Source organism: Hordeum vulgare, chromosome 2H (assembly GCF_904849725.1).
Source record: "Hordeum vulgare subsp. vulgare chromosome 2H, MorexV3_pseudomolecules_assembly, whole genome shotgun sequence".
Lineage (NCBI taxonomy): Eukaryota > Viridiplantae > Streptophyta > Magnoliopsida > Poales > Poaceae > Hordeum > Hordeum vulgare.
Window position 1 is genome coordinate 33,150,787 of NC_058519.1, and position 14,468 is coordinate 33,165,254.

General features: G+C 47.7%; 1 protein-coding gene and 1 long non-coding RNA gene across 4 annotated transcripts; one reads left to right on the top strand and one right to left on the bottom strand.

Moving 5' to 3' along the window:
* The first annotated feature begins 1,982 nt into the window (after positions 1-1,982).
* LOC123429417 lies at positions 1,983-3,103 on the top strand. Its single transcript, XR_006622666.1, has 3 exons — positions 1,983-2,094; positions 2,183-2,232; positions 2,324-3,103. It is a non-coding gene; the product is annotated as an uncharacterized LOC123429417 (long non-coding RNA).
* A 918-nt stretch (positions 3,104-4,021) lies between these two features.
* LOC123424662 lies at positions 4,022-13,860 on the bottom strand. 3 transcript variants are annotated; one of them, XM_045108315.1, is made up of 11 exons: positions 13,562-13,860; positions 10,235-10,410; positions 10,020-10,142; positions 9,829-9,907; positions 9,632-9,728; positions 8,650-8,834; positions 8,337-8,529; positions 8,053-8,212; positions 7,587-7,689; positions 6,000-7,495; positions 4,022-4,415 (listed from the first exon to the last, which is right to left on the bottom strand). In XM_045108315.1, the coding sequence occupies exon 10, from the start codon at positions 6,941-6,943 to the stop codon at positions 6,002-6,004; it is 942 nt and encodes a 313-aa protein (XP_044964250.1). In that variant the 5' UTR covers positions 6,944-7,495; positions 7,587-7,689; positions 8,053-8,212; positions 8,337-8,529; positions 8,650-8,834; positions 9,632-9,728; positions 9,829-9,907; positions 10,020-10,142; positions 10,235-10,410; positions 13,562-13,860; the 3' UTR covers positions 4,022-4,415; positions 6,000-6,001. The 3 variants fall into 3 exon arrangements, with proteins under 3 accessions (XP_044964250.1, XP_044964251.1, XP_044964252.1); XM_045108316.1 differs by having other exon boundaries at positions 9,632-9,733; XM_045108317.1 differs by lacking the exons at positions 7,587-7,689; positions 8,053-8,212; positions 8,337-8,529; ... (4 more) ...; positions 10,235-10,410; positions 13,562-13,860 and having other exon boundaries at positions 6,000-7,513.
* Positions 13,861-14,468: the final 608 nt, after the last annotated feature.

The following is a 14,468-nucleotide window of genomic DNA, read 5'->3' on the forward strand; positions in this document are numbered from 1 at the left end:
GGCCACGCAAGAGGTCGAGAAGGACGGCCCGCTGACACGAGAAAACTCTTGGACGGGTGTCAAGAAACCCCCCCCCCCTGCCCAATGGGGTCCCAAGAAGTGCGGGCTCCGTGGACGGCGACGGCGTCGAGCTCAGGACCACGAGGTTCGGAACCAGTGGCGGAGCAGGAACGGCCAGCACCGCATTGGCCGGACCTCATGGTGGCCGGCAGCAGATGGGGACGGCGCTCGCAGCACTGACGTCGGGTCCCTGCCCGAGTTCTGGACCCCGGCCACCCAGCGGTTCTCGATGGTGACCATGCGCTTGTCGACGGGGGTCAGTGGACGGCGCGGCGATGGGCAAGGCGGAGCCATCGAAGGAGAGGAGAGGAAGGTGCGGTGAGGCAGAGAGGTGGGAACAGTGCGAGGGCGGTGACAAAAGAGTGGAAGGGGAGTTATGAGACGTCCCTACGTCTCCTGCGCTACCCGAGGCGTCCAACCTCTTCACACGCGTGGCCGCGTCGAGCCAGGCTCGAGAGAAACTGCCGACCATGCTCAGGCCTGTTTTAAGGTTCGTGCGGACCACGAATCGCGTGCAGCCCAGCCAATCAAACAAGCCACGCACATCCCGCGCGGACCTGGTTGGGCTGCATGCTGGGAACCAAACACGCCCGTAATGACCATCAACAAGTTAGGTAACATATTCCATCTCCCAATGCCAGAAGTCGCACCCATGCTGCAAACCAAGAGAAAAATTGGGAAAAAATTGCAACATTGACCACCGAGGGGAAAACAATTGCAAATCCAGTAGAAGAAGGAAATAAATTGTAGTTACTTACAGAGTGAGTGGACATGTGTAGAAGACCCAGCCCTCGTGATCCTCTATGTTTGAAATGTAGTACTTCGCCGTCAACAGACAGTGAGGACATGTGATGAGCAACACCACCATTGTCCGGTCGCGAAGAGCTGACCGGACAGAACTAGCAGGAGACATGGCCGGGGAAAGAGGGAAGATGGGCGGTGGCGAGAAATAGTGGCCGCGGTGGTGGATTGGGGATTTCTAGCCGATCGGCTCTTTTGCAAATACACCATCCCGCAAAATGATAGTTGAACATAAATCCTCTGCCCCCCTACGTGAAGCTCGTGGACTAGGAAAAAAATGTGGCGTACGAATAGGGTACACTCACTCACAGTAACCGTATTTTCACGTCACATCATAGTGAAGTGACCGTATTGCACAAGTTCATGTGTACGGTGCGCAAGTTCGAGGACGGCCGATGAACTTTACTCTACTTATAAGCCTGGGCGTTTCTGAATTGAGGTTGTGTTTTGAGCTCTGAATTATCTCTCCTCTCTGAAGCTTCGTCCTCCCTCAGCTCAACTTTTCCCCTTACCATTTCCTTGTGAACCCTGGCTCGTGTTACATCTGATCATCCCCAAGGTCAGGTCATAACACAAACAAACAACCCACATGTAAAAATAAAAACTCATTTGTGAGAGTAAGATATGCAAGGGAGCAGGAATGGATGCGTACGCATTTTAAGAAAGCACTCTGAAGTCAGGCAAAAGACCAGGGTCTGTAATGCAGGTCACAACTTCCTTGTCGACCCTCACCTTTCGTACTTGTTTCATCCTTATCAACCTTTTTCGTACCTTTGATTCGTCTCGTTTGCCTTGTATGTGTGTGACTTTTTCTTTAGAGAAAAGGCTCAGTCCGAGTTTAAAGTAGGCTCGGACCTAACCCGGTTTTGAATTAACGAAGCCATCAACCGGCCAGGATTACACGAACAGAAGGAACAGCAGAAAACGTCGAAAAGATATAAGGGGTCGCAAAGCTGGTTACTACTCTTCACGTTTCTTCACTTGAACACTAATTGGAACATCTTAAGCCCCTATTCTTATTCTGTAATCTTATTTACTCACTGAATTTTCATTCTTATTCTTACTGTCAAAAATCAGAGTTACTGCAGATTTGCACCATTGATCATGCATTTTATGCAGGCTTTGTCAGATTTGTGCATCTTGGACTTCGACATCCCATCTACGATGCTAATGGTTACATGGCAAGTTGTTCTAATTGATGTTCCTGCTGTGATTGGGGTGATGTACATTCAGGTGAGCATCTTGAAAGAATCCTGCATTCATCTTCTTGTTCAGAGCCAAAATGTGAACAATGCTACTGTCTTCATCATTTTCATTTCAGTAAATAGCAGTGCTACATTGACATGGATGCAACATTCAGGCGACAAATAGGTTCATTATAGACAAATCTTCGGCTCAGCACTGAATTTTTACACTAAACTTTTACAGGCAGCAGCACTAAATTTTACTTCTTGCGGCACAGGCGCGCACCAGCAGCGGCGAGGGGTGGGGTGGCAAAAGGCAGCGGCGGCGAGGAACGGTGCTCGATCAGGCGCCAGGTCGTCTCGCCGTTGGGCACACCCGCGTGGCCCTGCCTACGGAAGCTGCCAGAGAGAGGATCGGCGGCACGGGACTTGCCCAAATCCCGCACCGGCGTCCACAGGCGTGAGAAAGTGTCCTGGGACGCGAGCAGCAGCACGCACTCCTGGTCCAGGAGATCGTCACCCAAGAGCGCGCAGAGCTCAAGGAGGACGACCTCAACCAGATCATAGCGGGAGGCTCCGACGACGAGCGGATGGGATCTTGGCAGGAGGGGAATGCGCAGAGGGGATGACGGCTAGGGAACGAGAGGTGGTGGTCGTGGTGGGAGAGGAATGCGCTGGCGCGCTTCCTCAACGGCGGCGGAGCAGTTACTGGACGGCGCACGTCCTGGGCGGCATAGGTGCATAATCCCGCAGGTGCATGTCCTGGGCAACCGTGGCGATGCGTGGAATCGCAGGTGCAGGTGGGTGGCGGTGGCGGAATTAGAGGCGCAGGTCGCGGGCAGCGGCGGAATCAGAGGCGCAGGTCGCGGGCAGCGGCGGAATCAGAGGCGCAGGTGGGCTCATGCTGATGGGCGGCGCCGAAATCTGTTGTCTGGCGTCTGTCCGTCGACGCGCGGTATCAGCGAGGAAGAAGATGGAGGCATAGATCGATTTGAGACAGTTTTCGAATTTTGAGGGCTTTTTTACAAAAACGCCAGTACACTGCGTGTCGCATAATCTTTTTCGGACGGAGGAGTATTATTTTTTTGTTATATGACCCACCTTTCACTCTCAGAAAATAACTAGGAGCACGTGCTAGAGCTGGTTCTTAACTAAGAACCCGCTTACCTTCTCTTTCTTCTTCTCTCTACTATAACTAAACAAAAATATACTCCCTCCGTCCCAAAATAAGTGTCTTAAGCTTAATACAACTTTGTACTAGTTCTAGTACAAATTTGAGATAGTTATTTTGGGGCAGAGGGAGTACTAGTTTATTTCTTATAGCTAGCTGACCCAATTCTATTGTACTTGCTCTTAGAGGTTGCAGAACCCAATTCTATTGTACTTGCTCTTAGAGGTTGCAGACTTGTAGGAGTAGGTGTTGTCTAAACAGAAGCTACTACTTTTTTTAGAGGTTGTAGAAGGGAGCATAAGTCGTACAGAGCAAAATAAATGAATCCATACTCTAAAGTGTGTCTACACACATCTATATGTAGTTTGAATCCATACTCTAAAGTGTGTCTACACACATCTATATGTAGTTGGTAGTGTAATCTTTAAAAAGACTTATATTTAAAAACGAAGGGAGTACATGATATGCTGAATAAAAACGGTTCAATTCAAAGTAAAAAATGCCTTCCACGGCCATAACACATCCACATCAGAGTTGAGGTGCATGCACATATTTAACAGGACAAAAGAGGTAACACCAGTAGCATATTGTTAAAGGGCACAATAGTGTATACTCCCTCCATTTCTAAATACAAGTCTTTTTAAAGATTGTACTAAGGACTACATACAGAATAAAATAAGTGAATTTGCGCTCTAAAGTATGTCTATATACATTCATACGTAATTCATAATGAAACCTCTAAAAAGACTTATATTTAGGAACGGAGGGAGTATTTCTGTTTTTGCTGGCCTCATAAAGAGCAGAGTTTTCTTCTAAACTGTTATTGGTAAAAGTGTAAATGATCAGTGATACGGTGTCCATACAAGGATCTCAGCTGCAGCATAGCAAAGCCTGCAAAATGATCTTACATTATGGGAGTACCAATTAAGGTGTTCGCCTAAACAAAGATTTCTTTCATGCAAAACGATACATGATGCACATAGTTACAGTTCCATATGACCCTGGTGCGGATTCTGCTTCCATCGGCGATCCTATTCCAGCTTCTCCATCTGTCAAATGAAGTTCCACATGACCCTGGTGCGGATTCTGCTTCCATCGGCGATCCTATTCCAGCTTCTCCATCTGTCAAATGAAGTTCCACATGACCCTGTTGTGGATTCTGCTTCCATCGGCGATCCTGCTGAGTTGAGCCTCTCCATCTGTCAAATGAAACCAAAGTTAGCAAAATAGCATATGCATTATGTTTCAACTGTATTTCTGCTCAGATTAAAAAAAGGGAAAAGGAATTATATCTCGGCTCCCAAAGGAGCTTACTGCTGCTGCAATCATGGACAAATTGCAAATGTGAAAAGGATTCTGAATCACCATCTGGTACTAATTGTCCTAAGTGTACAGACATAATGTATCAAAGGCACTTGCTATGCGCTTCAATCACAACAAATAAATACAATGATTCAATTATTGCTAGTTCATAAGGTGAATCAGGACACAGAGCCATAGGGAAATGTTCAGAATATCGGGGGCAGCCTTACCCACAGCCAAATGCAAGACACATGATACATTGATACTAAGTAAGAATGTATGGGATCTAATATTCAGGAAGGCATTAGGTTCTGTTATGTTGAGATTTAACCTGTAGGCGCTATTAAATAAAAAATGCAAGGTACGGAATACATGGTATTCTTTTTTCTGAACAAAATACAATCAATCATTTGGAAACATTTGAATACTGCTGAAATAAACATGTATTCTTCTACGGTCTATCCTCCATGACCACATTTCATTTGGTCCATGTGTGTGTGGAAGTGTGTGTAGCTCTGAAACTGACACTCCTTCCGTGCACCAATACATAAAGAAAAATAGAAGACATTATGAGGATCGCATATGAAACACTTAGGCATAACAAAAAAAGATTAACTGAGTTACAAAGCTCCAGGATAAAATCTTGCTTCTCTTCATTTGTGATCGACCTACAAAGAAAGTAACGCATAGGCATCCTACTTGTTACAAAATGAAGGCGTGGGAAAACGAAAGTCAAGTCTCAAGGTATGAATGGATCCTGAGCAGCATCAACACATGTGAGAACCAACAAAATCTCGGACTAGTAATTTCCCCTGCACAAAATTGCCCAAGCAGAGCACACAATAGAGGTTACAGGAGAGCAGCATCAGCACCCAGCAGCACAAAATTGCTCCAAAAAACTTCAATTGCCAAATTATTTTTGAATATAGGGTGTGTTCGCACCCGAGAGCACAAGTGTATTACCCCCAACCTTTCCCCCTACCGACAAGGCGACAAGCCCAGACCACACCACCCAACCACTTACCAAGGGACCCACCCAGCATTGATTGGCTCCACAGTACCCAGCCAACAACTTAGTCAAAATCAGGACACAAATCCAACGGGACACAATTCACTAGGAGCTTAGTAATTTAAGGATGAAGCAGCCAATTACAAACAAAATTAAGGTTGTGTAAATAGTAGCCATATCTTATTACTTCACACGCAATGCACCAGGGCCAATGTGCCATCATAAGGTAGTCATTACTTAAACATAATGCCACTGTGTCATGCTAATTAGAAACAAAATTAAGGCTCTGTCAACAGTATAGTCATATGTTATTACTGCACAGGCAATTACCACACTGCAACATCCAGTTAAGTAAACGATAGTGAGATGCATGTACAGACAAGTACAACAACAACAAAGCCTTTAGTCCCAAGCAAGTTGGGGTAGGCATAAGTACAAACAACTAACAGAGAGATTGCAAATGAGAACTTACAATCAATCCTCGAAATTGGCGAGGCGGAGATAATAGCCATGCAGTCCTGCAGCGAGTATGGCAAGTAGAGAGAAGCACGTGATAGTATCAGCCCTGGCTGGTTTCCCCATCTGGAGCTCAATGGAGCGGTAAAAAGCGCCTCCTGCACAGACCCATGTTGCGAAATTCATGCATATCCCCAGCTGAAAACATCTGCGGTAAACCCGGGCATGCTTCATCCTTGCAAGACCTAGCTGAGGCTTCGCTATACTCACTTTCTCCAGGACCTTATGCTTCCTCGCAATGACCTTATTGATGCCAAACATCAGAGAAAAGAGATGGTCATTTGTGATCAAATCGGATACGCGCATCTGCAAGTCACTGATACACTTATCAACTGCAGTGTCGATTTCTTTGGTGGCAGCATCAACAGCATACATAGCCTCAATCAACGCTTCCTTTGCCTCTTTATATGCCTTGTCCTCTTCAGATGCAGCCCTTGCCTCAGCCTTGGCAGCCGCTTCCACTTGTGGGCCCACTATGCCTATCAAGATGAAAGTGATGGATAGGAACATTAATGCCAATCTCCCCCATGACGCGATCTTAAATTTCAGCTGATCAGCAGTCAAATCTGTCAAAGGAGCAGGTGACGCTGGGCACACCAGGCTAGCGGCAGCGGCAGAGACTGGAGGTGAAGGAATAACCGCATGAGGTGGGGCACAGACAATGCTGGAGTCAAGCAGCAGTGGTGAAGGCGGCACGGGAGATTGAGGGCTAGGAAGCTGGGGCAAAGGAACCACAGGATACGGAGGCAGCGGGGCCGAAGGAAGACCAGCAGGTGAGGGTGGAAAAAACTGCAAGGATACTGGCGCCATATTGGTCACCGTGAACACGGCGAGGGCGACAGTGGGAAACAGGCCGACCATCCAGACGAGGGCCGTGACGGTCTCAGCGAACACCCCCATCTTCTCTGTGCCCTCTGCGCTTGGAGAAAACGGGGAGGGGACGGGTGCTCCGGGAGATTCAGGCGAAGGTCATGGAGGGGACTGGGTCTGCGGACGCCAGTAGCCCTGCCGCAGTCGAGACACCGGGGACGATGACGAACGCCTGGGGGAACTGCCCGAGGTTGGTTCCCGTGACGAGCGCCCGGGAGTGGAGAGGGGCGAGGGGGTCGCGGCGGCCGGGAGTGGAGTGGATGGTCCGAGGAGGGTCGCGACGGCCGGGAGTGGAGGGTCGCGGCGGCCGGAAGTGGAGGGGGCGAGGTGGCTCGCGGCGGATGGTGCGCGCCCGGGAGGAATGGATGATTTGGGAGTGGGGAGCGGGCGCGGCTCGGGGTTTGCGATTGCGAGGGAGAGGAGAGCTTGCTAAGTTTTGTATAAAAACCCCTGAGAGGCCGTATGATCACGTATAGGTCCCTGCCACCTGATATGGAGCCGGATCCGGAGCGAATGGAACACAGGGTTCATGATTGGGTTATACCCCTGAGAGGTTCATGCCTGCCCACAAGTTCCAGTTGCCTATACATGGCAACATTACTAGATTTTAGAGCATATAGAAAACAATCGAACATAGCACATGAATACAGTGCTACATAAAGAAGGTAGTAACCTTGAACAAAAGATCTCCCAAAAGTTGCACCGAACTCTGCCGGATACGCCAATTATCACTGAATATCCCATCCTCAATAGAAGGAAGCAACAGAGGCAAAGACCTATTTAAAATAAAGAAAATGGCATCACATATCAAGAGCATTACTGAAAAAATGACCATCTAAAAATTTAAATGTGAGCAATACGTTGTTGCATACTACTCCACAAAGATATGACCCGCAGAAAGTGCATGTCTACTGCACTATATATCATAAATATCGGCCAGTTAATCAGCAGCTCGGTCAGTTAAGGAGAGTTACAAAAGATTCCAAATCATCAGGAATTAACTTCGGGGATTATCATGACTACAAATGTTAGATTGCATGTCCATGGCAGTTCCCATGATAACACACTGCTAATCCAGAAGATGTCATACTGATACTGCAAAAAAAGTGCTTGAAGCAAGTCATGGAAAGGGAAACAACCTCACTTAGTCCCTGGGCAGCTCCAGATCGTTCAGCATTACTATTATCAGATTTCAATTATCTAACAACCATGCACAAGATCTGGGAATATTTGTTCACCCATTCCTGCTATAAGAGACCCCAAGAGCTCGAGGACTTCAGGTATGGGATCCACTAGAACCTAGAAATATCATCAAGCACAGTATTAGAACCAAATATAGTTGAATTAACAAAATCAAAATCTTATTATAAGTGAAAGTAAGAAATCATTTCTGCTATGTATGCAAGACTGGAGTTAAAATCACCTTCTTGACTTTAGGCAGGAGCAATCCTATGTATGGGACCATATCCATTGGTCCTGTAACTAAAGAAGACATGTTTCCAAACAATTTGGGAAGCCTTCTTCTTAGTATTAACACCTCTCTCCCTCAGTCCTCTGTGCATAATAGGTACCAGCAACGCAAGTGATTGTGAGTCTATGGAGTTGATGAAAGTCGTCTGCCAAGAAAAAGGGTCATATGAGGTAAAGATAATTATAGTACTTCCTCCTTATCAGCAAAGTGATGCAAGCAATTGAAATGCAAACCAGAATGAACATTATCTCAAATCTAAGTTTACCTGAAGGATGTCGAGAGAATGTTTTGTATGGTCATTCGGATCTGTCAGAGCAGACAGAAGAAATGGGACAAGTGGTGGACTGTGTACATTGTGTACTGTCCCAGTCCACCGTGTTTCCCTCACAGCATCTTACATCATGACCATTGACGTCACTGTCAGGCACTAGCAGCAGCAAGCAACCTCACCTGCAGGAGATTGGATGGCTCAACCGCAGCATGGGACAGGAAAGACTCAACAGTGCAAGTACATCGTGTCGGCTTGAGCAAGAACCTTCCCTGGGGCATGTTAACGACTTTATCCATCTTTGGCATCCAGGTTGGATGTCCACGTGTGGAATAAAAAAAAAAGCCAAGTGGGTTCCTATGCAATTAGTTTTGGGCGCACACTCTCATTACAGACTTGTGTGACCATGGCTCCACCTCTTTGTGTGCCCCGCACCGGTGATGCTCCATCACGCTATCAAACAACTACAGTGGCGCTCCACCACATGGCATCCTGGACTCAGTTTGGCCATTATCGTTCCCCATGGGCACTGTTTTGTCAGCATGCTTAAACTCAAATTATGGCCGGAAGGGACAGAGAAGAGAGGGATTGGTAGAAAGGGTGATGTGGTGGTAACTTGTAGCACACGTGGCAGCTGGTGCCAAGTCACGAGCTGAGAATGTGTCCATGTGGGACAAAACCAGGTTGGAAACAGAGGAGGGGGACATTTAAACGCAATTGAAAATTATAAGTGTAATTCAACCAGTTTTGAACCTTGGGTTTGAAAATTAAAGTGTAATTCTAAATACTTTAACCATCCCAGCAAGACCAAAGGCTGCACCTTGCCCCTCACCATACTTTCACGTTTCATCATCTAAACTAGTAGTCTAGATACAAGAGATTGGGCTTCTTCATAATTTTTAGATAAGTACACATCGCAATATAAAGCAGACAAACAAAAAAAGACGACTGATTGCTGAATGTGAATAACACAACTCACCTGCTTTGAGAGCATAAGTGGAGACAGACAGTCTGACACCGGTCTCTGAACTGCCTCTGATGGGGTGTTAAGAACATCTAGCAACTTCTCAACAACACTGAACTTTAGGGTCATCATGTTAGAAGGTCTATATTAGTACCATATATCAATATATTTTGAAATAAACAAACAGAATAGACGGACTCATAGTATTTAACCTTCGATAGATGTTTTGCTAGAGCACCAGTATATAACAACGCCTTCCCTGACAAGATCACATGTTTCCTCATTTGATGCCTGTAGCATATGAGAAAAAAAAATAGAGAATGGTACATTATGGACATTGTAGATTAAAAATACATGATACACAGTATCAACAAAATTATGATGTTGTACCGCAGAAACTTACCCTTTTATTCAAGTAGCTCTCAAAAATAGGAAGCAGCAAAGGAACATTTTCCTTTCCATGTTTATCAATAATAAGGATGCCAGCATTAATCATTCTACCGCAAACGTCCAGATTATGATCAGCCTGTAAATTAAAGGTAAGAGGCACCAAATATCCAATGTACTTATAGGCATACAAATTATAAGATGCACGTGTACAAGTGGGGGAAATTTTACCAAGCCACGTGATATAGGAAATGTCATGGCAATGGGAAGATCTTTAGAACTTAAAGCATCTGCAACTGAGTGGAGGGTAATGCAATACCCTGTCTTCCAAGCCAGTTTGTATCTCCAAATTCAACATCAGGACCAAGATCTCGAATGTACAACGAAAAAAGAGTAGAGAGTGTATCCTGCCATGACCATATTAACAAGAATTATTTGGGCACCAGTGCCTCTGCAATGACACTAGTACACAGATAATGCAGCAAAATTTGCAATAACTGAGACTTGCAATAACTGAAACATGTTTCTTCTGATCCTCCCTCTCTTGTGATTCATGATAACCATGGGGATGATGTACTTTTATGCTTGACCTGGTTAGCTCCTGGGGATAGGGATAATGATTCTTTCACTACTGTGCAATCTAGGAAAAAAGGGGGAAACCTCTTGAAGAAATGTAGTTATTTCCTTGCCCCCATCTTTTCACAAACCTGTTACTAGGAGCCAAAAGGCTACTGTCAGTTCCGCTCTTCCTCCTAGCGGATCTGGCAGGCTGAAGAAATACCCCGATAGACATTAATAACAGGACTGTTCTGTAACTCTAGGGGGATAGGGAAGAAAGGTATGTCTTCCTGTATTGTGGATCTTATTAATACCCATTCCTTGGATTTCCTGGGGCTACAAGAAACTATGAGGAGAGACTATAAATAAGGTTTTTTAGAAAAATGGGATTGAATCCCATCTATTGGTAAATACTGTGGAGGTATTTCCGTTTTTGCTTTATTTGCTGGATTTTACTATTGGGTGGGTAAAATCTTGTGTGGTGTGAGAAAAGATACTGTGGAGGTTTTAGATGAAAAAAGAGGACAGTATTCCATCATGTTGAATTTTCGGGATAAAAAGAAACTTATTCATTGGACTCTGGTGATTGTTATGTAGCTGCTCATGGCGAGAACAAACTATACTTCCTAGCCGAATTTGCTTCCCTATGCAATGATATTGAGGTTCCCTATATTGTGGAAGGTGACTTTAATATTTTGAGACACTGCTATGAAAAAAACTCTCATGCTTCTGATTTGTTTAATTCCATCATTCACACTCTCAACCTAAGGGGGGAGGGGTAATTTTACCTGGTCTAATAAGCAAATCTTGCCCTACGCTTGAGATATTAAACTAATGTCAACTTCTTGGGAACAGTTTCCTATGGTACATGTCAAAAAACTGGTTCGAGAGCTCTCTGATCATAATGCACTCCCCCATAACAGTGGTGATGCGCAACCTGTTAGGACTGGGAACAGAGGTTTTATATTTGATCTGGACTGGCTCAAAAATGAAAATTTCCATCCCTTGGTCGCAAAAAAATCAGTCTGAACATGTTAGTACTGTGGATTCTATTGATATTTTGAATATCAAACTGAAGAGGTTCAAAAAATACCTAAAAGGTTGGGGATCTAACTTACATGGCACCCTTATCTCCTGAAACATATCAAAGGAGAGTTTATATCCTAGAAGGTACCAGCAACCTATTGAAACATGAAACGGAACATTACAAAAAACTTTTTGGTTCAGCCCCTGGTAACTTGTTTCAAATGTCGTCTAGCTTGTGGGATACTAATGAGATCTTGAATGTGGGTGATAACCTTGATCTTACACAACGTTTTTAAGTTTAGGGAATTAAAAAAGGAAAACCTTTTAAATCTACCGACTGATTTCGTCAGCTCGTCCATCGCTTCCTGCTCCAACCTTATCTCCTTCACTCGTCCTATCCTCCGCTCATTCTCCTCCTCGGTCTTTTTGCTCTCCACCATGGCCAGCCTCCAAGCTCCGTCTGCTGCTGCTCAAGGTCCTCCCATTCAAGTCCCGTCCGCCATGGCATGCCCAAGCTTCACTTGCTGCTGCTCAAGGTCCTCCCGTCCAAGCCCCGTCCGCCATGGCCTGCCCCCTGCTGCTGCTCAAGTTGGGCTGCTCGTCGCCGGTGATGGAGCGCAGCACACAAGAGGAGGAGGTGACCGGTGCTGTGTTGGAGCTTTCTTCGTGCCGATGGAGTTGCAATGGAGCGCCGCTGGGGCGGCAATGGAGCGTCGCCGGAACTGCACTGAAGCGTCGCCGACGCTGCAATGGAGTGTCGTCGTAGCTGCACTGAAGCCGCTGGAGTTGCATTGAAGCATCGCCGGAGCTGCAATGGAGCCTCGTCGGCGCTCGCCGGAGTCGTTAGGCTGCAATGGAGCTTTGCCTGTGCTCCATAGAGCCCCGTTGGTGCTGCAATGGAGCTTCGCCGGCGCCGTCGATGCTGCATTGCAGCTTTTGTCTAGCCGCCGGGGGTTGCAGTGGAGCTTCGCCGGCGTCGTGGGTGCTGCGTTGCAGCTTTTGTCTAGCCGCCGGGGGTTGCAGTGGAGCTTCGCCGGCGTCGTGGGTGCTGCGTTGCATCTTTGTCTCACCGTCGGGGGTTGCAATGGAGCTTCGCTAGCGTCGTAGAGTCTTGTCGCCGAGGTTACAATGGAGCTTCGCTGCGCCGTCGGGTGGGGTTGCAATGGAGTTTCGCTGGCGTCGTAGAGTCTAGTCGACGAGGTTACAATGGAGCTTCGCTGCGCCGTCGGGTGGGGTTGCAATGGAGTTTCGCTGGCGTCGTAGAGTCTAGTCGACGAGGTTACAATGGAGCTTCGCTGCGCCGTCGGGTGGGGTTGCAATGGAGCTTCGCCGGGGGGTCATGATGATGCAGTCACCTGTTTTTTTTTTTTTGCAGCGTGGTGGATACGGGAGAAAGGAGGAAGAAGACAGCTACGTTTGGTCTGATCGAACGGCATTAACGCACCTAATCAGACGGCTAGGCAGGCGGCTGATCTTCCCCTAAGATCGGCCAGCTGATCCGTAGCGGCCGCAATAAAAAAATTCCCTATTTTCCATGCAAGCAAACAAAGCCCCTGGACCAGACAATGTCCCTATTGAATTTTGTCAACATTGTTGGGAGATTGTGAAAATGGACATCCTCCACCAGTTCTCTCTTTTCTTTGAGTGGACCTTGGACGTACAGCGATTAAACTATGGGGCGGTCACTCTTTAGGACTCTACTTAATTTCTCAAGCGTAGGGCAAGATTGCTGGTGCAAATATATCGCCCTATTTTGTGTTCTCATAGATGTATACATGAGTGGATCACCAAAGTTATGGACATTAGATTGGGCCCCGACGCTGAGAAGCTCTTTAGCATGCATCAGAAACCTTTTATTAAAACCAGAAATACCATGGATGGCATAGCATAGTAAGAAGAGGGGCTGGGGTTGTCTTTGTCTTGAAGCTCGATTTTCGGAAGGGCGTACGACAAGGGTAGGCATGGATCGGGTACCTGATGGTCCTTGACTAGCTCCACGAACTGAAGGCAGGCAGCAACCGGGGAGAGGTGACTGCAACAAGTGTAGTCAACGCACGCGGCGGGCGGATACATCTCTCCGCTGAGGTCGTGTCTGGGCGAAGCCACCCTGCGCGAGCAGGCCTGAACCCAGCAGCACGCACCAACGGAGACCGGCCTGGATCGCTGAACGGCGCCGGCCTCCCTCGTATCGTCGGCGGGAACCCCGGCGCGCCCAGGAAACAAGATCCGCAGCGGGGGCAAGGACAGCCGGCCTAGATGTCCTTTGGGGGTGGGGGTGGGGGTGGGGGGGTGGGGGTGAAGAGGAAAAACAGCGGAGGGGAGAGTTGGCGAGTTCAGACAACAGCACACTCTGCTCGACGCCTACTCTCATCCATCCATACGGTCTTCGCTGGACGCGGCCAGATTGGATCGGACACCACGGTCTGGTCCCACCACGTGAGAGCATCTAGGCCGGGCGCCCTAAACCCGTCTAAAACACCCGAACGGACCATGGACGGATGAACCGGTCTTACCAGCCATAAAAAAATGGGAAATGTTACCTTTCAACCGACGGATTTTGCTTTTCACGTCCACCGTCTCCTTTGTTCGCCACGTGGCCGGGCGGGACGAGCCGTTTCCTGAAACAACTCCATTGTTTCAGGATGTTGTTCCTGCAACTTAGGAGTAGTTGCAGAACGAGGAATCCAGGCATGGCGACGACGGCTTCCACGGGAAGAGCTCGCCGGCCGCCCCGCCGCCGGCCGCCTCGCCGCCTAGAGCTCGCCGGCCGCCCCGCCCCGCCGCCTAGAGCTCGCCGGCCGCCCCGCCGGCCGCCCCGCCGCCGGCCACCTCGCCGCCTAGAGCTCGTCGGCCGCCCCGCCGCGTAGAGCTCGCCGGCCGC

Bases quoted from the DNA above. Each gene is read 5' to 3' on its own strand.
- LOC123424662 (XM_045108315.1), bottom strand. From the start codon at position 6,943: ATGGGGGTGTTCGCTGAGACCGTCACGGCCCTCGTCTGGATGGTCGGC.